Raw genomic sequence first — 25,911 nt, 5'->3', positions numbered from 1 at the left:
AGGAAGCACTGACTTTGCGCACTGGCTCCAGGACTGGGGTAGCACCAGCCTTCACTGAGGCAGAGGCTGGAACTCCTGCCTAGAATGAGGCTCCTGCAACACTTACCGCTCCGTTTCTCTATTCCAGGCAAGTCGGCTCCAAACCTGGCTCTGCGGCTGACCTCCGGGGCACTTGCTGGCACGTGGATTCCGGGACTCAGACCCTAAAGATTCTAATCCAGGAGGGACGGAGCGTGCCCAGAACTGTGTGCTCTAACAGGTGCTCCTGGTCACCGTGGCACAGGGGATCCATGGAGTGGTATTTGGAAGGAACAGCTCGAGCCCACACTGTCTCCACGGCATCCATCGCTGAGACGGGCTGTGGCTCCAACAGGGAGCCTGGGGGAACACCCAGCATGTTCTGGGCTCCCCACACTGACCTACTAGCGTGTGCCTGACACGCATCTCCGAGCTCTGCCTCCCCACGGGCCCCACAGCTGTCATTCTAGCACACAGGCACGGCATACCAACTGCACTCAGTTTATTGGGCACCTACTAGGGACAAGGCACAGTTCCAGGTGCTGCGGGGTACAAAGACAGAAGGCTAGCCCTCACCCTCAAGGGCTCACAGTCTAGTGGGAGAGAGACACACTCACAGGCAAACAAAAACACCGCCGGATGGGGCAAGCTCCAGAACAGAGGCAGGACCCATGGGAAGGCAGGCAGCTGGGCAAGGTCACGTGTGCCGAGGCACATTGGGGGTTTGACGGGGCCTCCGGTCAGTCCTGGGGGATGGGCAGGATTCACAAGGACGGGGCTGACCAGAGAAGGACGTCTCAGGCACGGGGAAGGCAGAGAGGTGGGAGGGTCCGCTGACATGTCGGCCGCTCCTGGGGTGATGAAGGGAACTGAAGCTGGGAGCGCGGGCTGAGGCCAGGAGGTCGGGGGTGGGGGTCCTCCTAGTCAGGGTAGGACTTCGTTCTGTGGGCAATGGTGAGCCACGGAAGGTTTCTGAGCAAGGGAAGGACATGACCTCACTTCCTAAACTCCAGGCGCACTGCTGTAACACACGATGGCCTCTCTTCTCGGGAACTTCGCTCCAGGGCCTGCACCCTCTCTTGGTCTCCGAGCAGCAACCCCGGGGCCGCAGAGACTTCCCAGGGCTGCCCGAGGCCAGGAAGGCGCAGTGCAGGGAGAGGTGGAGCTCACCGAAGAGCTTCGCACCACCTCCACGTAACAGCAAGCAGGAAGTGAGGCCTTCTAGAATCATCTGAAAGTAAGCAGCAGGACCAAAGGAGGTGCCCTGAGAACCCCAGTTACGTGAGCATGTCACTGACGGGCTGCTGAGAAGACGGCTGTAGGACAAGAAACAGGGAGCATCACCAAGCTAAACCACCTCCCGGAACCCCTGCACCCTGCACTCACTGGGTGGGGAGACGCGGCTGTCTAACTCACTGGACACAGAGGTGGGGCTTCTAAATGCTCTATACAGACAAGGCTCTCCGCTGACCCCTCCAGGATCCGGCCTACCCATCCAGCGAGGAGGGAGAATGGCGCCCCCCACCCCCCGGGCCACCCCAGCCTGAGAAGGGATGTGAGGCCACAGCTGTCCAGGTGGACACGGCGATGCTGGTCAGCGAGGGCTCCCCCAGAGCCTCGGCACCCGCTGAACTGGGTGCCTGGGCGGAGAGGGGCGAAGTCACAGCTGGGCTCCCCAGAAGAAATGTCCCCGGGGAGCTGGCGTGCACATCTGGGCCAGGCCCGCCAGGACCCCCACTGCCGTTGCTGATGGTCCACAGGCACGGGTAGGGGCTGCAGAGACAGACACAGAATGCTGAGGATGCGGCCAGCAGACCCAGCCAGCTGCCCAGCATGCACACTGCGCCAGGAGGCCCAGGCCTAGGAAGACGGCGCCTCACCACGGCTTTCTGGCTCTGACACAGCACGGCCCTGTTTCTGCGGAGCAGCTGAAGTGAGCGGCAACACGCCGCGGAAGGAGCATGGAATTAGGTGCCCTGACCTGAATTTCCCCGGCCCTGCCACGGCACATTTGATTTTGAACACGCGTTTCACTCGGGGAGCCCCGCCCTGCAGCCTGCGTGGACGGCCGGGAGAGCCAAAGGGGGGCGGATGTGGAAGGCCAGGCCTGCGAGGGGGACCTCAGACGGGCAAGAGGGCTGACGGGGCGTAGCCGGGACACACAGGCGTCAGAAGACCCAGGTCGGCCTCCCACCCTGCGCCTTACGGCCTCCACGGCCTCACCTTCAAGACTCGGGGTTGCCCTCAGGCACAGGGATCAGAGGCTGCTGCGACTGGACGAAGAGGGGAGCGGGTGATGCCCGGCCCAAGACACCCAGGAAGGGCGGTGCCTGTAATAAACTCTCGCACTCCCGGGCTGCACCCAACGGCTCTGCTCCCGGGCAGAGAGGCTGGAGCTAGACCACCGCCTCGGACCTCTCCCATTTGCAAGTCCTGGTCACAAACCTGGCTGCGCCGGGAAATCACCAGGCAAGTTCCGAAATAACACCGATGCCCGGGGCCTGCCGCCACACACCTGACTCGACCCATCTGGCCTGTGCCTGGGGATCAGGGCTCTGTAAAGCTTTCCAGCGGATCGTAATTTTTGCTCCCGAACACAGACGAGCATGCCTGCTGCTGCAGCGGATGGGATAAACGCCAACGCTCTCAGCCTTCCGGCGTCCCTACGTCCTGACATTAGAATCCTACCTCTTCTGATACAGCCCTGCCTGAGAAGAGGCTCGGCACACGCCGACAGTCCTGGGCACGTTTGCTATCCTCTAGCAAAATCCTTACGGAGCCGGTCGTCAGTTAAACACACCACTGAGGGAACAAGAGGGAGAAATGCACCCTGTGCTCTGCGCCCCAGTCCAGAGACTACAGACCTCCCGGGGCCAGAGGAAACCCACAGAAGGCCAGGCTCTGGGGCTATCTGTATGTCTGGGTGTTCGCCAGCTCGGCTGGCTGGGATTTGAGGCCTGATCTCCAGAAGAGACGTTTCCACAACATTGCTCAGGGCGGGCCCCTTCCTGATGCCTCCCGCCCGGTGGGAAAGCCGTGCGCTCATTACACACTCAGTGCGTGACCTTTGGGACATTTTTAATGCCTCCGAGCTGTAGTTTCTCCAGTGGTAAAACAGGAATTTGAATGCCAGCCTCGCGGATGTCTTGGATACTGTAAATGACTTCCATGAAGTATTGAGGACAGAACTTGCCATGGGGTTACTTAATATCTTTAAGGGCTCACTGTCTCCCCTCCTACCACAACCCAAATCCACGCTTTTTCCTTAGATAACCCACTCGAGCACTGTCCAATAGATACAAAACGTGACCACAACTGCAAGACTAAATTGCCTAGTAGCTACATATTTCACAAAAATAAAAAAAGAAGGAAGAAAAGGAGGGAGGGAGAGAGGGAGGGAGGAAGGAAGGAAAGAAAAAGAAAAATGAGGCTTATAGTTAGATTTTACGGAACCAAACATATTTAAAATATTGTCATTTCAACATGGTATTGAGGTAAAAAGAGAAAAAAAAGAGTTGAGCTTTTTATGCTCTGTTTTCTGCTACATCTTCAAGCTAGTGTGTGTGTGTTTCCAGCACACACACCCCCCCGCCCGGGACCGGCTCTGTCTCCAGGGCTCAGTGGCCACCAGCGGCCGGGGCAGCTGCGTGGGACAGCACAGCGCTGGACCCCAAGCACCAAGGCAGCATCAGTATCAAAACCACCAAGGCCAAGCGTACGACACCCACAGCTTGTCAAAGGGCAGAATCGCAGGCTCCAACCCAGACCTGTCATCAGATCCTGCATTTTAACAACATCCCAGGTGGTTCTAACTCTCCTTCGAGGGTGAGCAGCCGTGCTGTAGACCCAAACGCTACGATCTCCTAACGTCTGCTAGACCGGCAAACCACACACATCCTCGGACATCTTCCGAGACCCACCTTTCCATGTGGAATCCCTTTGTGGACCTCCTCACCATCGCGCACCTATGTTGAAAGTACAGCTGGCGCTTCTGTAGCGCGTTACTGCTCACGAAGTATTTTAGAGCCTTTTCTCCTCCTGGGCTCCTCATGACCCAGAGCAGCCCCTATTGTTTCCGATTTAGCAACCAGAATGCTGGAGCTCAGTGAGGCCAAGAAAACTGCCTGAAGACACAAAGTCAGTATGTGACAGAACCAGGACTAACGCCCACGTCCACCAAACTCCAAGGTCCCTTTCTGTCCTCTCTCCCCTCATCTCCAGAAGCCCGAACAAAACGCAGGTCTCTGGTGTGCAGGTTACACGGCGGCTCCTACGTGCTACACTCTGCTCTGTCACCTGGGCTGCAGGCCAGACACCCACAGCCTGTTCCCCTGGGAAGACGGGTGGTTTATGACAACACGGACAGCCCAGTATCTTGAATTCTCAGTATCTACTGACACTTTCTCCTTCCGTCCTCCCACAGTCGGTGTCTATCTGCCACCACCACAGTTCACACCATTTCTGGCTGGTTCAGGACAAACGACTCCAGGCCATAAAGTCTTTTCCCTTTTCAAAGACCGAACACCGAAGCACACGGCGGAGCAAGTGCTTTCCCCTCCCTCGTCTCTGGGAGAGGAAAGTCCTTCCTCTTGCTCCCTGCACTTGCCAGTGGTTTAAGAGTCAGGACAAGGACTCCGCAGCGAAGCCACCGTCGGAAGGAGAACGGACTTGGGTCTCCAGCACCCGCATCACCCCCAGGACCACCGAGGAGCAAAGCTGCCAGTGCTGGTCTTACCTAGGCCCTGGGTTGAGCGGGCCGCTGGTGTGCGGGACGGACAGGATGCTGGTGTGCGGCGTGGAGGACAAGGAGGTCCAGCTGTCCGCTCCGGAGAACACCGGCAGGTTGCTGCTCGAGCTTTCCATCAAGTTCACTTTGGGGAAAGGACAACAGTTGAGCTGACAGAGTGTGGAGAACAGACAAAGACGGCGGCCGAGGACCCACCTCATGGCGACACACCCGCGGTCTATGCTACTGGTGCGGGAGTTTGTGGGTACTTGCAGAGGGAAACCGAAGAGACACGGTCTCCCAGACACACCGAGTGTCCACCGTAGGCCACCCGGCGCTCACGTTTTAATCGTCACCGCAGCGACCTGTCCTCTCCACTGTATAGAGGCCGGGAGGGGAGGGACGGTCCACCGCCGGTGACCAGACCCGCCGGACGCGCACCACCATGCGCTCTCCCCTTGAAGAAGGGGCACGTCAGTGTCTCCTCAACACAAGCCGAAGGGCCCGCCGGAGCCCCAGACGGCATTTCTGAGGACCGGCCCCTTCCTCTTCTCAGCAACCCCAAGTAACGTGAAACCCCACAAGAACGGTGTCTGCAAGCCTCCGTCTGCATGAACAGTGCAGACATGAGGGAGGGGATGGAGGGGAAGAGGTGAGCGAGGAGGAAGTTTCTGGAGCCTACGCCCGGCTGGCCCGGTCACGCCTCCTCAGGACCGGGCCCTTGGAACCGCTTCAGCCTCAGTCCCGGGCCCTCCCCCTCCCCTGCCACCTCTGGTCCAGACCCGCCCCCAGCCATCCCGGGCCTCTCCCCGCTGTGCCTCTGCCCGCACCACTCTTCCCTGGAGTGCCCCGGGCCTCTCGTGGGTCCCCTGCCGTCCACCCTCACTCCCACCCACTGCCACCACTTTCCCCTTCTGCGCATCCCGCAAATCTCAGCTCCAGCCGGAGCCCCTGTGGGCGGCTCATGCGCCCGCTCTGTCATTTCCGCGTCGTGTAGCCCCGAGCTTCCTCATGCAAGAGACTGTCCCCCCATCCCCGTCCGCACCCCCGACCGGCGCCAGCTAGAAGAGGGCCTGGCCCAGCGGTGCTCGGAAGCTGTGTTCTGTGCTGACCGAGGAGGGACGCGGTGAGAACACGGCCCACCTTCTGATGCCACGGAGCTCCACGTTATGTCTTCCCGGCAGAGGCTTTCACGGTTGCTGGGAGCAGCATGCGAAGGGACGCAGACAGCAGGTGACCGGGAAGGCCCTCTGCAGACAGCTCGGGGCGTCCCGAAGGATGGAACCTTAACGTTTCTCCTCCACGCCCCCTGCCACCAATCTTACCCCTCTCTGTCGTCTAGTGTCGCTCTCCCCACAGGAGACCAGAGTCTCTGTCAGGCTGGGTGTTTGTCTAATCCGCTCGCACACAGAACCCAGCACACAGTCAGCCCTCAGGAAATCTCTGTCGCACCCATCACTGAACGAGAAATCAGCCCTTGGCTGCCCTTCTCCCTTCCTCCCTCCCCACATACCTAACAAGCAGGCAAGGGTCTGGGCTTCTGCAAGGCCAAGGCCGGCTCGGTGGGGGTCAGTGAGGAAGGAAGCGCACCCCGGCCAGCGGCAGCTCCGCAAGTAAGCAAGTGAGCAGATACACTGCCGGCGTGCCCGAGGCCGGCCCTGCGCGCCCCCAGCCGAACCACGCGGAAGTCTGGCCGCAGAGTCGCCCAGCTCCCAGAGACCCTCCTCCGAGCCCTCCAGTACCGGGCCCACTCCGCCCTGGGCAGAGCTGCGCATACGAGTGCAGAAAGGAGCCACCGGGAGGCGGTGAGCTGAGGACCCCGGGCCCCTCCAGCTTGGCTTTTGGAGACGCAGCTTGAAATGCTGAGTCCACCAGCGGCCTGGGAGGAGGCCCATCACACCTGTCAGGGACCAGGAGATGGTCTTATGAAAAAATCATAAAACACGGATAATGTCATGATTCTATGCTCAACTACTGGTGAGTAAAATAAGACATTAAAATAACAATACACAAAACTGTTGCGCATAATTGATGAAAGCGACGCCACCTTCGGATACATAGTGTTACTACCAGCCCCACCCCCCACCCCCAGGGGCTTCATCAGCAAAACCACGCACCTGAGGGAGAATGGTTTCTATGCACGTAGGCCGAAGGGTAGGGAGCCTGCCGGTGCCCCCGGAGGCCAGGGTAGTGCTCACAGCCGTGGTGCGCGTGCGGCGCAGACAGAGGCAAGGGGGCAGCATACTGGTAATTGGCAGTTCCTGCTGCGCACACTCCATCCGGGTTGGAAAAGATCCAGCCTCCCACTGGAAGACAAAAGGAAGGCTCGGACCGACCCTGAACTTGCACATCAGAAGTCAGGTCTCCAGTCCCTTCGCATACTGCGCCTCTGTGTGAGCGACACTAAAGGTCTGCCCCAGGGAGACGGAGGCCACCCCGCTGTCCCTCCCCTTCCACTTCCACGGCAGCAGCGTGGCTGGCTGCTTAGGACAAGGCCGGCAGCTGCTCTCAAGGCTCGGAGAGCCGCGCGGGGAATGCGGGCACAGAGCTGTGCAAAAGACCCTTCGAGTGAGGAAGTTACGGGAATGAGAAAGTTAGGTTGCTTCTGACTCACTTGAGTTAAATCAAAAGTCAGTCTGAGACGGGGATGTCCGATGTCTGTGTCATCCCCAGCCACTAGGGAACCTTTAGTGTGCTTCACGGGAACAAGGGTCTCTTTCTGCCCAGGGGGAAGGTGTCTGCAGTTCTCACTCCCAGCCAGGGCCACGATGGCTCCCCTCACCACCCCCCACCAGAGGTTTCTGGAAGCAAAACGTGGGGAACCGGCTAGCACAGCCTGATACAAGGATCTTGCAGAACATCCTGGAAGGTCATACAACAGTTCACAGAAATTTGTTTTTGAATGGAAAAGACAAGAAACAGAAAGAAAAGGCACCCAAATTGGAAAGAAAGAAAGAAAGATGTTCTCGATGCAGGTGTCCAGTGGCAAAGCCAGGCAGGGGTCTCCCAGAACCAGGCTCCTGCGCCCTTGGCACGCTGGAGACATTCGCTGAGAAGACGGCAACACAAGAGCTTAGCACAGGTGGGGCTCAGCACACGGGGCCGGTACTAGTACAAAAGGCTCGTTTTCCAGCTCACTTGAAAAAGTGCTTTTCTTTCTTCCTTCCCTTTTTTTTTTAAGTGCTTTTCTGTAAGCTGTTCCCTTTCCACTCTGCAGTGGAACACGCGCCAAGGCTTACGGGAAGGAGCCAGAAGAGAACCCCAGAACCCCAGAGCAGGACGACAGCAGGTGCCCGAGTGAGCGAACCACTACGATTCTCGTTCAAGTTTCTCCGATGCCAGGGTTAACCTTCCACCCTGACCTCACTAGCCTGGGCCTCCGCTGCAGCTTCAGGGCCTTCCTCCCTCAAGGGGTCTCCCCCGCCATCCAGACACGGGGAGGCCGGTGCCCGGTGAGGGACCCCCAGTATCTGAGGGTCCCCAGCCGTGTATCACTCACCCCACCCTGTGGCCGTCCAGTCAGCCACCCAGAGTCCTCCCCACAGGCAAGGCCGGAGCCTGCCTGAAGCATTGTGGTGGGAACCAACTTGAAAACGGGCAAACACTAAGAACAGGGCCGACCCAGGCCAGACCGCCAAGAGTGGAGAGTGGAGAGGCAGGAGAGACTCCCAGAATGCACTTGGGACAGTCCTTAGCCTCTGAGACATGAAAAGTCCAGTCTGAGAACTCTATCTCCCGCCCCAGCTTCGGTCCAGCCCCTCAGGAACATTGGTTCTCTCTGGGAATCCTGGAAGGGCACACACTGGTCTTGAGTGGAAGAAACAACCTACTGAGTCTTGAGAGAAGCTGTGGAACAGTCCCCGAGCATCTGCGACAGGAAGGGTCTGAGTGTGGTGGGAGGTGGCTCCCAGGGTCCCCAGGTAACCCCCCCGCCGGCGTTCACCCGACTCACAGTGAGAGCAGGCCACGCGCTGGCTCTCGGACACAGCTTCGGGAGCATCTCTGAGGTGACTCCTGGAACACAGGGAAGTGCGCCCGGGCTGTCCAGCGGAACACAAGTCCAGCGGGACATCTACCCCACGCTCCCTTTGGAAAGCAATCCCTTTCTTGGAATAAGAAAACCAGACACCTTTGGTCTCAGATGTCTCCCCGCTTCACCCAGGGTGCTTTATCTAGCGTGCGATCCCCCTCAGAACACGACCTATGGTCACGCCGATTTGCCCTGTTTCCCGCTGTCCCACTTAGTTGGATCTCTCTCACTTGTGGTCACTGCTTCTGCCTGACGGAACTCCGGCACCAACAGCAGCTGGGGTTTGCGCAGGACTTCGGGGCACGGGTGAATCTGGGATAGGCTAGACCCACCAATAACCCTGCCAGGAAAATACTGCTAGACCCACTTAGCAGATGGAAAAAGTGGGTCTCAGAGAGGCAGCATGACCAACAGCCAGGGAACGGCAGAGCCAGGACCCAAGTCAGGATGACCTGCTTGTCCTGTTCATCTCACACCTGAGGTTTCCCTTTGGCTTTAGTTATCCGAAATTAAGTTAAATTAAATACTAACAGGACAAAGTCCACCAATCGAAGTCAATTAGGTAATATCGTTCTTCTATTTTTTTTCTAGAATGGAAAAGGAAAACACGAAGCTGGGGAGTCTCTAGCCTAAGTGGTAGCGTCACCATTGCCCATCCCAGAAGTCTCGGAACTGGCAAGAGCAGAAACTACACTTGATCTTAGCCAAAAGGCCCAGAAGAGATCCCTAGCAGTCTCTGAATGGTATTGCCTCAGACCTGAAAGATAGGAGCTCTCACCTTTATGACCTACTTATACGAATCACTCCCCTCTCCTGGGCTACATGTAGTTAAAAAAAAATTATTGAAACTGTACCACTCAGAGAGAATTGGAGGAAGGGCAGAGTGATCATTAAAACTAAATCACGGGGAGCCTGGGGGGCTCAGTGGGTTAAGCCTCTGCCTTCGGCTCAGGTCATGGTCTCAGGATCCTGGGATGGAGTCCCACATCGGACTCTCTGCTCAGCAGGGACCCTGCTCCCTCCTCTCTCTCTGCCTGCCTCTCTGCCTACTTGTGATCTCTCTGTCAAATAAATAAATAAAATCTTAAAAAAAAAAAACACGCAAAATCACTTAATTATTTTTTTTTTACATCTGCCTATGTTACTTTCAAGAATCAGTAATAAAAGAGAGCTGAGCAAACATTGCCAGTTAGAGGTTCCCCTGGAGCCCTGCTCCCAGGCACAGATGATTAGGAGTTTGTTGAATATGGAATTAAATGTCACAAACCTATTTCTATCAAAGGTAATGCAAGTTCCTTCCAAGACGAGCATAAATCTCACATTTGCAGACATCAGCTCATACGATTTTACTGAAATTTCTCTACTCACCTTTCCTTGGCATCCAAGAAGGCTTTGGCAAAAGGGTTGTACTTGATTTTGAGAGCTGTTATCTTCCGTTTACAAAGACAAGAAGCATTAGTGAAAGTGGAACATACATGAACAAACGGAACCCTTTACCTTCACCTGGGAACTTCTGTAACATTGGAATAACCCCTCTCTCTCTTGCTCTCCCTCTCCACATTTCTTTGCTCAGTTCTGCACGAAATTACTCATGCACGGTCTCTGACAGTGCTGTGCTGTAGCCCGTGGTGAAAATGGGAAACACAGCGGGATATGAGCAAAGACAGGGCAAAGCATTAGAAATGTGCAAAGCCTGAAGTGCTAACCCTAGCATTCCTTCTTTTGTTTATTCATTCTTTTTTTTTTTTAAACATATTGAACACGCCCCTCACATCAGCTACGCTTCTAAGAAGTCACCAGGAACACAGTCAGTCATGCAGGTTTGAGTCCATGTCTCCCGGAGAGCACGGTCCAGCCTCATTCCCTGAGTCTCAGTGATCACTTCCTCGGTGATTCGGGTCATAGAAACACAGTGTATCGCTCCCAGCCACTGGCACTCCATCCCACGGCCTTTGCCGGCTTCCCTCTTCGGAGCCAGCGGCCACCATATACAACGTCTATTAGCTAATGGCCTCTCCCCGTGGGCTATACGGACTTGAGGACAGCACCCACACCTGTGATGCCCACCGCGGTGTTCCCAGCAGGCAGTCCTAGTCAACAAATCTTTGCTCAATAAAAAAGCATTGAAAAGAATGTTGATTTCAGCAAGGGCCTGGTAGAAAGAAGAAAAGTTAAATAAAAGCACCACTCTTTGCGACCCAGGAACAGGGAAGAAATGAGAAGAGGGCGGGTCTGATGCACCTGTCCGGGTCTTTCTCCTGGTCTAAACCTGGAGAGGTCAAGGTGCACAGTGAGACCAGCACTGACCCACAGGCCTGCCCCCTCTTGGGTGCATCAGCGCCGACTCAGCAGGAAAGTGCTGGCACCAGAGAGAGGCTCTAAGGTTGGGTTTTCTTAGGCTTGATTCCCACAGGGAATAATCAAGGCTGAGACAGGCCATCGGGCAGCTAGGACAGGGTCTCCAGCACCCCGACACACACAAACATGCACTCTCCAGAGTTGCAAAACCACACCCCCTCAAAGACCCAGACTCCCTCCAAGGGAGAGAAGCAGGAGAGGGTGGGCCATCTTGAACACAGCATGTTTTCGCCTACAAAGACAGCACCTGTTGAAATGATCAAATATTTAACCTCTGTTCCCACCGGCTGCTAGAGGGGCTCAGCCAAGAGGCCAGACTACATAAAGGAAAGAAATTACATTTTCTCTGTCCATCTGTGATCCGAGTGCAATCAACAGCTCAGTTTAACCTGTAGGCTTCCCTAAGTAGTTTCCAAGCCCGGGTGCTCATCAGAATCCTTTGGGGAGAATTTAGAGACTCTAGACCCCGGGTACCAGCCCTGGGGATTCAGACTTGGTAAGCTGGGAAGGAGCTCAAATTCTTTAAAAGCCTCTAAAAAAGAAATGCAGATGAAGGCAGCAACAAGACACCTTCTGGGTATATTTTGGTATGGGGGTGTGTGTTTTGTTTTCTTCACCAACAGGTTATCAAAGCTGCTGGGAACGGTGCGGGCACTGAGAGGAGTACACTCTCCGACGCGCGATGTGGGGGTACCTAAACCCATGCTCTCCCTGGAGCAATGCCATTGCTAGGAGTTCACCCACGCAAGCCAGCGGCAGTGGATGTGGACGTCCGGGGGCACACCCTGCAGCCTTATCTCCAACAGCCCATGAGACGACTGTGAACGGCCTAACGCCCAGCAGTGGGCAGCTGATGGCCTGAAACACGGATGTCCTCTGTGGACACGTCAGAAAAAGAGACACGCCTGGAAAAAAAGAGAAATCTGCAGACTAACATGTACGACATGAGCCGATGCATGCGAGGAAGTCCACATTCTCACGTCTGTTTACAGACGCGAACACTGTGCGGAAAAGCACACTCGAAGCTCTTATGTCTTGTCCTCGGGGAGCGGGTCGAGACGCAGGAGAGGAAGGTCAGTTCTACTTCTTTTTCTTTCTCGCTGAACATACTTCTGTGCTATTTATTTATTCCGCGGGCGTTTCTTTAATAAACATGCATTATTCTAAAAAGAATTTTTTTAAAGTTGAGTCGGAGAGAATCCGACCCGCCCCAGCGCTTCTGCGGACGCGCAGGCCCAGGACGCTCTCGAGTGAGCCGGCGGGCCGGGTCGTGGCGCCCCGGCGAACGGCAGAGGCCGGGGCTGGCTCCTCGCCTCGAAGGGCAGGAGCTCCCGCGCGGGGCGGCCCAGGGCACACGGCGCCCGGACGACGGAGACCCCGGGCGTCTGGGGCTTCGGCGCGGCGCACGACCGCACCTTCCTGGGCCCGCAGGGGAAGCACCGGCCGCTGGCAGACCCGCAAGAGCGGGTGGGAAGGGTGACCCCGCCGTTTACCCGCGTCTCTGGGGGCCTCGGAGACCCGCAAGCCCGCCGCCCGCCCCGCCCACGCGCGGTGCCCCCTCCCCGCCCGCGCCCGCGCACCTCCTCGTTCTGATAGGCCGTCACGGCGATGAACTGGGTCTCGGGGAAGGAGCAGTTCGCCACCATCCGATGCGCGCCCCCGACCCGCACGATGTGCACCTGCGGCTCGTACTTGTGCAGAGAATTCAGCATGATCTGTGGGGGCGGGAGAGGCAGAGGACAGAGGCCGCGGCCGCTGCAGCCCGGGGGCCGCCAGGCGTGGCCCGCGGTGACCACGCGGCGAAGGCTGCCGTGGAGAGTCGCTCTCCGCCGGCCCCGGCCGCCCTTTCCTTCACCCGTCCGCGTTTTCACGGCGGGAGGACCGGTCGGCGCAGACCTCCTGGCCTTCACAGGGGACCTGACATCTCCCCGTCACCGCCTGCAGACAGAGGGCACCGGACACCGCCCCCACCCGCACCCGCTCTCGGCGACCAGCGGAGCCCGGCTGCAGGTCACGCCCGAGGCGGCGGCGGAGGAACTGTGTACGGTCAAGGTCGCGTCCCGTAAAGCCCGGAGCCTTCCGCGCTGGGGCGGCGACGGCGCGTCTCGTCCGCCCAGGCCTGAGCTCGGGCCGCCGGCTAAGCTCGCGAGCCAGAGGAGGCGCGAGGAGCCGGACCGAGGCGCCCAGGCCAACCGCGGGGCCTGCCGGCCTCCCCCAGCCACGGGCGGCCCACCCGTCGACCGTCCGCGTTTTCTCATGAATCACAGCCTGGCCCGGTACATTCGCAGTCTTCCCAGAGAAAACAAAAGAGGGACAAAAGCCCCGAATTCTTGTTCACTCTAATTGGAGACCTTAAATACAACCTTCCTTATTTAAGGTTTGTTTGCTTTTCTGAAAACCCAAAGCCGCTCGGATATTCTGACAATTATCATAATGCCCCGCTGGAAGCCGCAATTATTTCATTTACGAGCAGCTTTTATTAAGGTTTTTGTCTACTGCCAACATGCCACTTACACCAAAAAGAGGAGAGAACAACAGAGCCGGGACCCACAGACATCTCCTCGCGCGGCTGGGCAAAAAGGCAGCACACAGGACAGCGCTGCGGCAGGGCCGATGATTAAGGAAACCGCCACACTCCCGCGCTCTTACCATCAGGAAGTCCATTAAAACTGAGAGCGCCAATTAAGACCTGTTTATTCCCGATCACATTTGGGCTCCAGGGAGTAATTGGCTTCCGTGGGAGAAGAGGCCGGTGAGGACCCCTCTAATTGCCTAAATGCACCCTTGATATTTCTTGATTGGTGCTGTGGGGCGGCCGTGTGGCCGGGCAACCCGGTCGTACCTGCCCGCCTCCGTTGAGCCTGTTGGTGAGCTTGACTTTGCTGAAGGAGATGGGAGCTTTCATCCAGTGGGCCCCGAAGTTGGGGGAGTCTGGGTGGATGTAGACGCAGCTGTGGCTGGAGACCTCCGGCTTGCCCGCGGGCACCCACTCCCCGTTGACATACTTCCAGCGGTGACTGTCCGTGGGGACAAAGTCCAGCAGGAGGGAGTACATGGCATTGGGGTCCAGCCCCGTGACACTGATCTTGAGGACAGGGAACATCCGTCTAAAAGGAAAGGCAGAAACTGAGTCACAGGAGGGATGTCAATGTGTGTGGGACACCTTGCACCTCACCCAGCTGTCCCTCCACTCTCCGGAGACCTGCCCTGGAGTGCCCCGGGGCACAGAGAATGCCCCAGGCCTGCAGCCCCAATTCCAACAGGGGCCTCTTCTTACAAATGCATGTCATGTTGGGGTTTTTACTTTAAACCATTGTGTTCTGTTTTAACGTCCGAAAACCACTGATCTCATCATTTGACAGAGGAGGCTGAAGCCCAAAGTATGTCTTCAGACGCCACATTCTCACAGAGACCTTTTTTAAGATTTTATTTATTTATTTATTTGAGAGACAGATCACAAGTAGGCAGAGAAGCAGGCAGAGAGAGAGGAAGGGAAGCAGGCTCCCTGCTGAGCAGAGAGCCCAATGCGGGACTCGATCCCAGGACCCTGGGATCATGACCTGAGCCGAAGGCAGAGGCTTAACCCACTGCGCCACCCAGGCACCCCTCACAGAGACCTTTCTTCAAAGACGTCCTCCTGGTGCACATCAGTCTCCACACTAACGCCACAAACCAGTCCTTCCCCCACAAGGAACACCCGTGTGGAACGACAGGAATAGCACCAATAGGGAGCAGGTGGTTTCACGGTTAAGGAGGTGAGGGAGCACTGGGCTTTACGGTTAGACCAATTCCTTCCCTGCATGACTTCTCAGAGCCTTTAATGTACTAATGCGCTCTACAAACCTCTGCAAAGGTAGGGTCTGTGCACACACTGAACTGATATGACTGTGGAACCATCCTTTCACTGAGCGTTTTGTGGGAATTTGAGCTCAAGATGCACCGACCTGGACTCCTTGGTCCTTCTGCCGCCCTCTAGAACAGCACCAGCAAGTTTGGTCTCACGCATTTGCAGAGGCCCCTCACTGGGCGTCTCATTCCCTCTGGTTTGTTTTTCCTTCGCCAAATGTACTAAGTTGCTCCAAATTATCCTTAAAAGACCTGGTTACTAGACATGCCCCCCCACCCGATTGCCTGAGACACTGGCTTATTTGTCAATACTTTTTTTTTTTAAGATTTTATTTATTCATTTGACAGACAGAGATCACAAGTAGGCAGAGAGGCAGGCAGAGAGAGAGAAGGAAGCAGGCTCCCCGCCGAGCAGAGAGCCTGACGCGGGGCTCGATCCCAGGACCCCGGGATCATGACCTGAGCCGAAAGCAGAGGCCTTAACCCACAGAGCCACCCAGGCGCCCCTTGTCAATACTTCTTTTTTTTTTTTTTTTTAAAGATTTTATTTATTTATTTCACAGAGAGAGATCACAAGTAGGCAGAGAGGCAGGCAGAGAGAGAGATAGAGGAGGAAGCAGGTTCTCCGCTGAGCAGAGAGCCCGATGCGGGACTCGATCCCAGGACCCTGAGATCATGACCTGAGCTGAAGGCAGAGGTTTAACCCACTGAGCCACCCAGGTGCCCCGTCAATACTTCTTAAAATCTGAATCCCCGAACTGAGAAGCTAACAGTACCGAGTCTAGACACTTGCTGCTAAAGCGGCCCCTGAGCCAGCAGCGCTGGTCCCTAACCAGCTGGAAGGTCATTCAAAATGCAGAACCTCAGACCTCACGCTACACCTGCTTGATCAGAAGCTGTGCTTTTCCAAAGTCCCCAGGCGAGTCACAGGAACGTTAACGCGTAAGATGTGCAGGTGTACAGCATCTTTAGCTTTGAGAAAAAAACTCAGGAGATGTGCGAGGGAGTGAGGGTGGGGCTGGCTCGTGGTCATTTGCAAGGAGACCCTGGCCTTGGGGCGCCTGGGTGGCTCACTCTGTTGGGTGTCTGCCTTCGGCTTGGGTCATGATCCCAAGGTCCCGGGATCATGTCCCGCATTGGACTCCCTCTGCCCCTCCCCCTGGTTCTTTACTTCTCTTGCTCTCTCTCAAAAATGAATCAATAACATCTTAAAAAAAAAAAAAAAGGAGCCCCTGGCCTTGGGATTATGATGGGAATGCTGACGGCTTGCTCCTTCCCTCCCTCGGCTCCCCAGAGTTGTCTCTCCCCTCCCCCAGTCTTGGCTCAAGGAGAGAAAATCTAAATAGGAGATTGGATGAGTGCGAGTGCGTGAACTACAAGCGACTCCCACGGGAAACCTGCATCTCGAGTCCAGGTCCTGCCTGATGCTGCGCGACTCACCTCCTCCCTCCTGTCCCTTCACGACATGATAGTGACTTTCCTGTAGAGGAAAATGATGGTCCTCCCCGCGGGAGCTACATGTGGCATCGGAATTCGTCCCCTTGCATATTCTTTTGTTTTTTCTTCAACAGAAGGAGTTCATCTATTCCTTTCTCGTCGTATTCGACGAAACTACTCCCTTCCACAACATATTTTAACATTTTCAATTATTTTAATAATATTGGCCAAGTATAGAAAAGAAGAAGCCCCCTGAAAGGCACAGATGCCGTTTGCCAAGAATCACCAAAGCAGATATCAGACATGACCCCACGGGCCACACTGGGTCACTGTCACTGACGGGAGCCTGGCTCATTCCTGTGAGGCACATGGAGAGACAGTCTGATTTCCGGTCTATGGCTTTTTCTGAAATGGTGAAGTTGTTTGGTCCAGTGTGGTTTGGTTTAAAGAAAACACAGGAGTGAAATGTGTAATCGTAATTTGAAGTTAAATTATGAAGTTAAAACGTACTGTAAGTTTTCTTGATAAGGATATGCAGTTCATGTAAAAGTAAAAAAAAAAAAAAAAGCTCATATAACGTATCTTCGTCATACACTTAACTGGCAGAGTAAGGACACAGCCCCTCAAGCATGTGGCATGGCTGTTATCTTCAGGGCATGAAATGTTAAGAAGTTTCCTATAATTCTGCCTTAAGACTGAAGAGATGAATTGGAGCACCTGAGCGGCTCAGTTGGTTAAACATCTGCCTTCAGCTCTGGTCATGATCCCAGGCTCCTGGGATCGAGTCCTGTGTCCAGCTCCTTGCTCGGCGGGGAGCCTGCTTCCCTTCCTCTCTCTCTGCCTGCCTCTCTGCCTACTTGTGATCTGTCAAATAAATAAATAAAATCTTTTTTTTAAAGAATTAAAAAAAAGTAATAATAAAAAATAAATAAATGTAGAAGATAATTTTAAATTGCAAGAGTGTTATGAAGGAACAACAGTGGGTGATGTCACAGAGGGGAATTAAGAGTGAGAAACTGCTCTAGATGGATCTTAGCAGGTCCAGGGGGACAGTAAGCTAAGACCAAGTAAGGAGAAGAAATGAACCCTACAGACACCGGAAATGATTCTATAAAAGCAACTACACACAAAAAGAACAGCAAGTACATGGTCCTGGGGTCCAGATAAGCCTGGACCATTGAGGACTACCGAGGAAAGAGAAGATTAGGGTGACTAAGGCAAAATGAGGGGGGAAACCTGATTTTCATTTTGTGCTCTCCTAGCTGTATCATGCTAGGTCTCACAAAGAATGTAGCATGACCTTTAATTCCAGAATAAGGGAATGTGTCGTGGCTTTTCTCCTTTCATGCTATGTTCAGGAGCCACACCTGATGTTCTCAAGAACCTGTGACCACACGAAAAGATTCTCAACATCGTCAGCCATCAGAGAAATGCAAACCAAAAAGTGCAGTGAGGAATCACTTCCCATTCATGAGGACGTCTGTGGTTAAAAAGTGGACAGTAGCAAATGTTGCTGAGGCTGCAGAGAAACTAGGAGCCTCGAACACAACTGGTGGGGATGCGGAACGGTGGGACCACTCTGGAGAACAGTCCGGTAGCTCCTCAGCCGGTTACAGACAGAGCTGCCATATGACCCCGCAATTCCACACCTGCACACGCATGCGAGAGACATGAAAACACACAAAATCTTGTACACAAATGTTCACAACAGCGTTATTCGTAAGAGCAAAGAAAGTGGACACAGCCCACGTGCCCATCCACTGATGAATGGGTAAACAAAACAGGACCCATGTACACAAGCAAGTATGATTTGGCAATAAAAATGCTACAGCACGGCTGAACCGTGAAGACACGACGCTCAGGGAAAGGGTCACAAGGGACCACCTATTGCATGATTCCACTCATACAAACTGTCCAAGTCGGCAAATCCAGAGACTGAAAAAGATTAGTGTGTGCCAGGGCCAAGCAGGATGGGGGGACTTGGGGGATGATGGCTAGAGATGCAGGATTTCTTTTGTGGATAATGAAAATGTTTAAAAAATGATTTGTGAGCATATATGTGTAACTCTGTGAATATAGCAAAAATCACCGAATTGTACGCGCTTTCAGTGGGTGAGTTGTACAGCACATGAATGATCCCAGTAAAACTCTTTTTAAAAGAAAAGAAAAAAAGATAAAACAAAGAAACCATAGTCTCTGGATTTTAGAAGGACACATCTGAAAAGTTACAGAATGGAGCCGGCTGGGTAGCTCAGTTGGTTAAGTGTCTGACTCTTGATCTCAGCTCAGGTCTTGATCTCAGGGTTGTGAGTTCAAACCCCACATTGGGCTCCATGCTGGGTGTGGAATCTACTTAAAGGGGGGAAAAACTTTGTGAAAAGTTACATAATGGTTTATTGCTTTATTCTCTTTAGTACTTGTCTACCAAGAATTTTATGATTATTTCTATTTTGTTACACACCGACACCTGTGGTGAGCATAGCATAATGTATAAACTTGTCAAACCACTATGTTATACACTTAAAAATCAGATAACACCATATCTATCTACTCAAATAAAAAAACTTATTTTAAAAATACTTTTGTTCTTTTATTACCACACGAATGAACTAAGAGATGCTATGAATTTTTTAACCTCCATTATCCCAGCAAGGAACAAGGAGGTCTGTCACCTTGCCACGAGTCCGGTAACCGGGGCAGGAGCTCAGCCCAAGTCTAGGCCAAGTCCAGACCCTGAGCCTCATGTCCACGTCATCCTCCACGTCACAAGGAGCAGGAGCACTGTCCAGGGGAGTCCGTGCCCTCACACGTGGGCAGCACGTGCCCGGCTTTGTCCTCCAGGGTGAACTGCACATCTAACCCAGCCAGCTTTTCCTCTTTCCTTTCCAAGGGACGGCTAACCACAGAGAAGCCACAGCGCCTCTGGGGAGCTGAGAAACATGTACATTGGCCCCTAATTCGGGAGTGGGGGGGAAGGAGAGAGAAGGCGGGAGGAGAGCGAGCTAGCACAAGGGCCAGGAAAGCAGACATGGATGGAGGAGGAACAGGCACTCCCTGAAAGCCCGAAAGCCTGAGGAGCTCCAGGAGGCTGGTCTCTGGCTTCTGCTTTCCTCACAGGCGATCTCAAGAGCCAGGGCTGCTGACGGAGGCTATGAGGAGTGAGGTCTGCAGGAAGGAGGCAGCTTTTGCAGGTGGGGGGAGCAGAGACGTTTGAAGGTAAAACTCACTCGCTCCCGTAAGCACCTTCCTCTGTCCCCTCCCAGAATTGCAAGAGGCCGAAACAGCGGGTCAGAGGCAGGTTACGCAGACACAGAGGACCCTCAGGAATCGTGCCCCTAAACCTGGGGGGAGTGTCTGGGGCTACAGGGCATGGAAATGTGTTTGCCTGATGCACAAGCTCCATCTCCCCTCTCACCTCCCTGTCCCCGCATCAGCTCGCTGCCCTGAATCGCCCAGCAAATCCGACTTAGGATTCCCAGCGCATATTTTTGGATAACAAACGGACGTCTCAGTTACATTCGAGATGCTTCCAACTTCTGAAAACCTGCTGGAGGCAAATCCGATCAGAATTGAGTCGAAATTATTCAAGTGCATGGAAATACCTGTGAAACAGAGCATCTTCCGCTAACGTGGAGATGTTTTAGTAAAGAAAACAAGAGGTGCAAGAGATTTCACAGATTTGCCTCAGAGCCTCAAATTAGTTTCTTTCCTTCAACCTACAATCGAAGTTCAGGTTCGCTGCTCAAAGGACGGGAAGGAAAGGGAGGATTCACCAGCCAGACACACTACAGAGGGTGCGAAGGGAGGTTGTCACAACTGCTGCTGTGTGGAAAACAAATTCACATTTAAAAAGAGGGAAGGGTTGGGGCGCCTGGGTGGCTCAGTGGGTTAAGCCGCTGCCTTCGGCTCAGGTCATGATCCCAGGTCCTGGGTTCGAGCCCCACATCGGGCTCTCTGCTCAGCAGGGAGCCTGCTTCCTCCTCTCTCTCTGCCTGCCTCTCTGCTTACTTGTGATTTCTCTCTGTCAAATAAATAAATAAAATCTTAAAAAAAATAAAATAAAAAGAGGGAAGGGAAAAAGCAGGGAAAGAAAAGGAAGGAGAGGGGGAGGCAGGAGAGATGGAGGGAAGAACGAAGGTGGTCAGGATCCCAGCTTCTGGGGATAATGCGCAGGAGAACCCTCTCTTTCCCACCTCTGACCTGTCAGAGGCAAGCCTCCTACTGGCACGCACCGACGGTCTCCTTCTGAAACCCAAACTGAACTCTTCCATCAGTCCATCCTATGTTATTTCAAAACTTTCTCTTCTTTTAATTTTATTTAAAATCAGTTAATTCACATATCGTGCATTCCTAGTTCTGGAGGCGGAATCCGGGGACTCATCAGTTGCGTGGAACCCCCAGTGCTCCTCATTTCCCATGTCCTCCTTAATGCCCCTCACACAGTTACCCGTCCCCCACCCCTTCCCTCCAGCAGCCCTCAGTTTGTTTCCCAGAGTTCAAGCTCTTATAGTGGACAGGAACTATCTGATGACCCCCGCTGATGCTTCTAGAAATCCAGAGTCTGCCCACAGGGGCGGCAGGCTATGTGAATGAAAGGGGCCGGAGCCGGGTGTTAAGCTTCTCCGCAGAGAAGGGCTGCGGGGGCAGGTGTCCCGGGCTCAGGAGTTGGTGTGAAAGGCAGGGATGAAGCAACTGGAGGAGACGGTTTGGGTCTGCAAGCGGAGGACAGTGGGTACAAAGGAGACCTACAAGAATAGACCCGTAAGAGAAGAGGGACCGGAAACAAGAGCTTTCTGTATCGAGAACAGGAGAAGTTGCTAACAATTTAAATCTGTGAAAACAAGAGACTGAGAGTAATTTCAGGCCAACCTCATTCATTATCAACACATCCATTTCTTAGACGTGCGTCTCCCTTCTTTTATCTGAAGTGTAAAGGGACCTGTCTGTTTCCTGGCAAAACCTTGACCCTAAGGGGTTCAGAGACCATAATGGAAACTAAGAGAAGATTCAGTTCACTGGAGAAGGGAAACGGCAGCAGAGCCTCCGTGCACAGCAACTACCAACCTGACTGTAATGAGACGCTTCTACAGAATATTATTCACATGTTTAATATCGAAGGACATTAAACGGGAAGAATTTTACATTTTAAATAAGCAGAAAAAACGATATAGATGAACACAGGCAAGAGAAAGCTCTTCCTAAATTGTGATAGAACATCCCAGTGTGTCCTATCATTAACCTGGATCTTAAATGGCTTCAGAAACTGTATTTCTTCCTCATTGGACTAGATGGACTGTATTTTTACTTGGTGATTGTGCTTATTATACTCTCACAGATGGCGCCTGGACAGCCAAACGGAGAGTGTGAGGCTGGACGTTGGCACAAACACTATCCACTAAACACAAAGGATGAACCACAGTCGCTCCCGGACAGAACTTCTCCAACCGCAGCATCATTCAGCTGCAAAAGGAAAGGAAGTAAATCCAACTAGAAATGTGGGGTTGATTCTTTGATATTAAAAACATATTTTCGGGGCGCCTGGGTGGCTCAGTGGGTTAAAGACTCTGCCTTCAGCTCAGGTCCTGGTCTCAGGGTCCTGGGATCGAGCCCCACATCGGCCTCTTGCTCAGCAGGGAGCCTGCTTCCTCCTCTCTCTCTGCCTGCCTCTCTGCCTGCTTGTGATCTCTGTCTGTCAAATAAATAAAGTCTTTAAAAAAAAAAACATATTTTCGGGGCACCTGAGTGGCTCAGATGGTTAAGCCTCTGCCTTTGGCTCAGGTCATGATCTCGGGGTCCTGGGATCGAGCCCCGCATCGGGCTCCCTGCTCTGCGGGGAGCCTGCTTCCCCCCCTCTCTCTACTGTTCCCCCTGCTTGTGCTCTCTCGCTCTGTCAAATAAATAAATAAAATCTTTTTAAGAAAGTATTTTCTATTTCTTTCTACCCAAAATAATGTATAAATACAGATCAAGAGTAGGCACTGATCGTTACAACTGCAAATATTAAAAGTAACAAATCCGATAAATGAAACAAGTAGGGGACCCATTTAGAGTCAGAAAACAGAAATATCAAGCTCGTTTGGTTGGTATTCCGAGCAGGTTTGATATTCTTTCTACTAGGAGTGATCACAATGTACTGAAATGCCCTTATTTCTGGCACACCTTCCCCTCACAGAGCACTTCCATGCCAGGCAAAAGCGCTGGAGTTCACAATTCTCCCAGAGAGACAAGGGATGGTTCATTTCTACAGTGTGGATTTTATCTGAAAATAGGAAACCAAGGCATCGGGAAAGGAAGCATTTTGCACAAGGACAAAAGCTCGCCAGAAACCCCGCCGGCCTCAACTTTTCTCTCGTAGCAGAATTTCTCCCGAAGGCCGCAGCCGGAGCCCTGCGGAAACGCGCCACGCGGAGGCGCCTTCTGACCTTTGTACTTCTTGACCTTGCGAGCCAAAGGGTCTGTGAGCAGCAGCTGAATGCCGGGAGCCAGTCTGGCCAAGCTGCAGGCAGAGAGACTGCCGAGCATGTGCGTTTCCTCTGGGGTGAGAGCGCCCACCGTGACCTTGACAGCCACTGCGCAGGTCTGGACCTCACAGAACCCAAGCAAGGCCCGCAGAGATGGGTTGCTGCTCATGTCTAGTTTACCGCACTGAGAAGAAAGAAAGCACCACGGCCTCAGGCAGTGTCCTTGCCATGGCTCTCACATCATCACACACACACACAAGGTCCCACGAGCACACACCACACACACACCAGGAAGCCGAGGGAGCGATGGTCAGCGAGATGACGTTTGCCCTTTGGTTCCCCTTCTTCAGCTGGTCCCAGATTTCTGGCAAGTTTGCTGTGCTTAAGAGGAAACACTCAGCTTCCAAATAAAGTTGACTTTCACCTCATCTGCACCGAGCTGGAGCTCAGGTCTGCTCCAGGACAGGCAGCGAGTCAGAAAATAATAGTAATTTCGGGCTAACCTCCCTAACCCGTGGGGCGTGGCCCACGTGGGCTGCCTTCCCGCAATCTCTCCGGTGAACACGCATGCAAGCTGGCTTCACCCTCCGCCTCCATTGATCTCGGGAAATTAATTAAGTTCGCTGGGGAAAGCCGAGTGAGACTGTCCTTCTGAGCATTGTCATCAGCCCTTGCAGCCTCTGAGTGAAGACGGGCAGCCTCTTGGATAGTCGGGGGGCTCGCCGTCCTAGCCGAGCCCTCCCAGCCCAAGCAGGCCGGCAGAGAAACTCACCTGCCATTCTTGGTCACGATCATCTCGTTAGTGACTTCCTTGAATCTCTGCCAGAGAGGGGCGTCCTCCAGGACGACCTGAAGCTGCTTCTCCGTAGGGTCACCTTTCTCCCTCCCGGCCTGTAGCTCACTTTCCACCACGTTGAGGAGGCGAGACACGGTGCCATCGCTGCTCTTCTGGCTGCCCAGCTCGCTCATGGCCACAGGCCCCTCTCAAACTTGGCTGGGAAGCGTCACCTCTCTCGCCTGCTACCACCTCCTTCCTCCCCTCACTTGCCTGCTTTTCAAACCCAGCTGCGCAGTGTCTGGGGAGCTGGAGAGAAGATGCCGGGCCCTTGCCTAAGCCCCTAGCATGACACCCCTTAAAGTCTCCAAATTATACCACCAACCTGTTAAGCTCCAGTGGGGAGGGGAGGGCGGGGAGAGGTAGGAAGAAAAAGCCCTCTCTTAATTACTCCTCGGATCAGGTGGGGGAAAGCCTGGCTCTCCCATTGGCTGCCAGGCACAGAATAGACATTTAAGAAGAGTACTCCATCCAAATTATCAGGCTTTTATCTTGTTGTACCTGAAGAGGTCTAATCACTGTTTTGAGGACCATTTTCCCATTAATTAAAATTGTTCCAGGCCCAGACAGCAACAATCAGACAAATCATGTTTGTGTATAGATCGTGGCACGCGGCACCTATAGGAGAAGTCCTGGTGGGGACCGGCAAGCTTGATGCCAAAGCGGCTTTCCGGACACAGTCGAGAACCCAAACCCTGCCGCTCTCTAGCAGCCCCAGAGAGAAGAGGGTGCGCTGTGCCAGGAACAGGACAGCTGCGCCCGAGAGTGAAGGAAGGGGCTCTGTGCACACCCCCCGAGGATCAAGATCCAGAGAAAACAAAAGTGGACCTAAGGTCTCCTTCTCCCCGGGCACCCCGCACTGCTCCTCTCCCCACTGAGGGATCCTATCCTGTGCACATGCACGCCTGCTCATCCCAAAGGCCCTCAGCGTCTCCGGCACATGGGACTCCGAACCTTGTCCTTCCTCCCTAGAATCCAAAGCCCCAATTTGCTTTTCTCTAGCCCTCGCCAGAGAGAGGAAAAAAACTCATTTAGCATCAAATTACTCTCTCTACGGCGGCACTCTTCCCTCAGCGACTGAAAATAAGCTGTTGACATTACGAGGCTGAGCAACTGTGATCCAGAAGGATCAGGAGGATCCAGAAGGGCCCTCTGGCTTTCCTGGTAGACAGTCCATGACCTACCTGGCATTCCAGGATGCATTCCCACATTCCCAGGTAATACACGACCAGTAGAAAATGCTTCTCTTACCCGTAACACAGAGTAAACCTGGGGAGGTGCAGGAAAGGACAGGGGTCGCTTGGTCTACCTTCCCAACCCAGAGTAGACCCTGGGGGTTACGAGCTTTTCCCTCACTACAACCACAACAGCATCAAAATGAGAAGGAAAAACAAAAGCAAAAATGATAACACAAAGTGCACTCAAAACAGTACATTCAGTACTTAAAAAGTATTCGGGGCAGAGACCCTGGGAGGCTCGGTGGGTTAAGCTTCTGGCTCTTAGTTTTGGCTCAGGTTCTGGTCTCAGCATGTGGGATCCAGCCCCGTGTTGACCTGAGGCTCAGCACTCAGCAGGGAGCCTGCTTGAGAGTCTCCCTCTGCCCCTCCTCCCAGGCTCGTGCTCTAAATAAACAAATAAATCTTTAAAAAAAACAAAAGCACCTAAATATACTCTAACCGTATGACCCAGCAATCACTTTCCTTGGTATTCATCCAAAGTTGCTGAAAATTTATGTTCAAACAAAAACCTGCACAAAGAGGGTTTTGTTTTTTTTTTAGATTTTATTTATTTATTTATTTATTTGTCAGAGAGAGAGAGAGAGAGCGCATGCCCACACGTGCACAAGCAGGCAGAGGCAGAGGGAGAAGCAGGCTCCCCGCCGAGCAAGGACCCCGATGCGGGACTCGAACCCAGGACCCTGGGACCATGACCTGAGCCGAAGGCAGCGGCTTAACCGACTGGGCCACCCAGGCGTCCCATGGAGAGGTTTTTAGTAGCTTTATTCACACTTGCCAAAAGTTGGGAGCAACCAAGATGGTTTCTAACAGGTGAACGGGTAAGTAAACTGTGGTCCATCCATACAAAAGAATGTTATTCACCACTAAAAAGGAAGGAGCTATCAAATATGAAAAGACATGGAAAACCTTACATTCATACTATTCAGTGAAAGAAACCCATCTGAAAAGGCCACGTTCCAGAG

General features: G+C 53.6%; 1 protein-coding gene and 1 pseudogene across 1 annotated transcript; both read right to left on the bottom strand.

Moving 5' to 3' along the window:
- Nucleotides 1–505: 505 nt before the first annotated feature.
- On the bottom strand, nucleotides 506–24,376 carry TBX19 (T-box transcription factor 19). The gene is made up of 8 exons (XM_047705648.1): nucleotides 23,649–24,376; nucleotides 13,975–14,239; nucleotides 12,713–12,847; nucleotides 10,143–10,204; nucleotides 8,697–8,758; nucleotides 6,862–7,050; nucleotides 4,754–4,889; nucleotides 506–1,791 (listed from the first exon to the last, which is right to left on the bottom strand). The coding sequence occupies exons 1-8, from the start codon at nucleotides 23,843–23,845 to the stop codon at nucleotides 1,506–1,508; spliced, it is 1,332 nt and encodes a 443-aa protein (XP_047561604.1). The 5' UTR covers nucleotides 23,846–24,376; the 3' UTR covers nucleotides 506–1,505.
- Nucleotides 9,268–9,498, bottom strand: LOC125086492 (uncharacterized; annotated as a pseudogene).
- Nucleotides 24,377–25,911: the final 1,535 nt, after the last annotated feature.

Source organism: Lutra lutra, chromosome 15 (assembly GCF_902655055.1).
Source record: "Lutra lutra chromosome 15, mLutLut1.2, whole genome shotgun sequence".
NCBI classification, from domain to species: Eukaryota; Metazoa; Chordata; class Mammalia; order Carnivora; family Mustelidae; genus Lutra; species Lutra lutra.
Note: the sequence above shows the minus strand (reverse complement) of the source record. Positions and strands in the feature narration are given on the sequence as shown.

Bases quoted from the DNA above. Each gene is read 5' to 3' on its own strand.
- TBX19 (XM_047705648.1), bottom strand. From the start codon at position 23,845: ATGAGCGAGCTGGGCAGCCAGAAGAGCAGCGATGGCACCGTGTCTCGC. The intron at 8,759-10,142 runs GTGAGTAGAGAA...CCTGTGTTCCAG, and splicing joins TTCTTGGATGCCAAGGAAAG to GAGTCACCTCAGAGATGCTC. The intron at 7,051-8,696 runs GTGAGTCGGGTG...TTTGTCTTCCAG, and splicing joins GCGCGTGGCCTGCTCTCACT to TGGGAGGCTGGATCTTTTCC.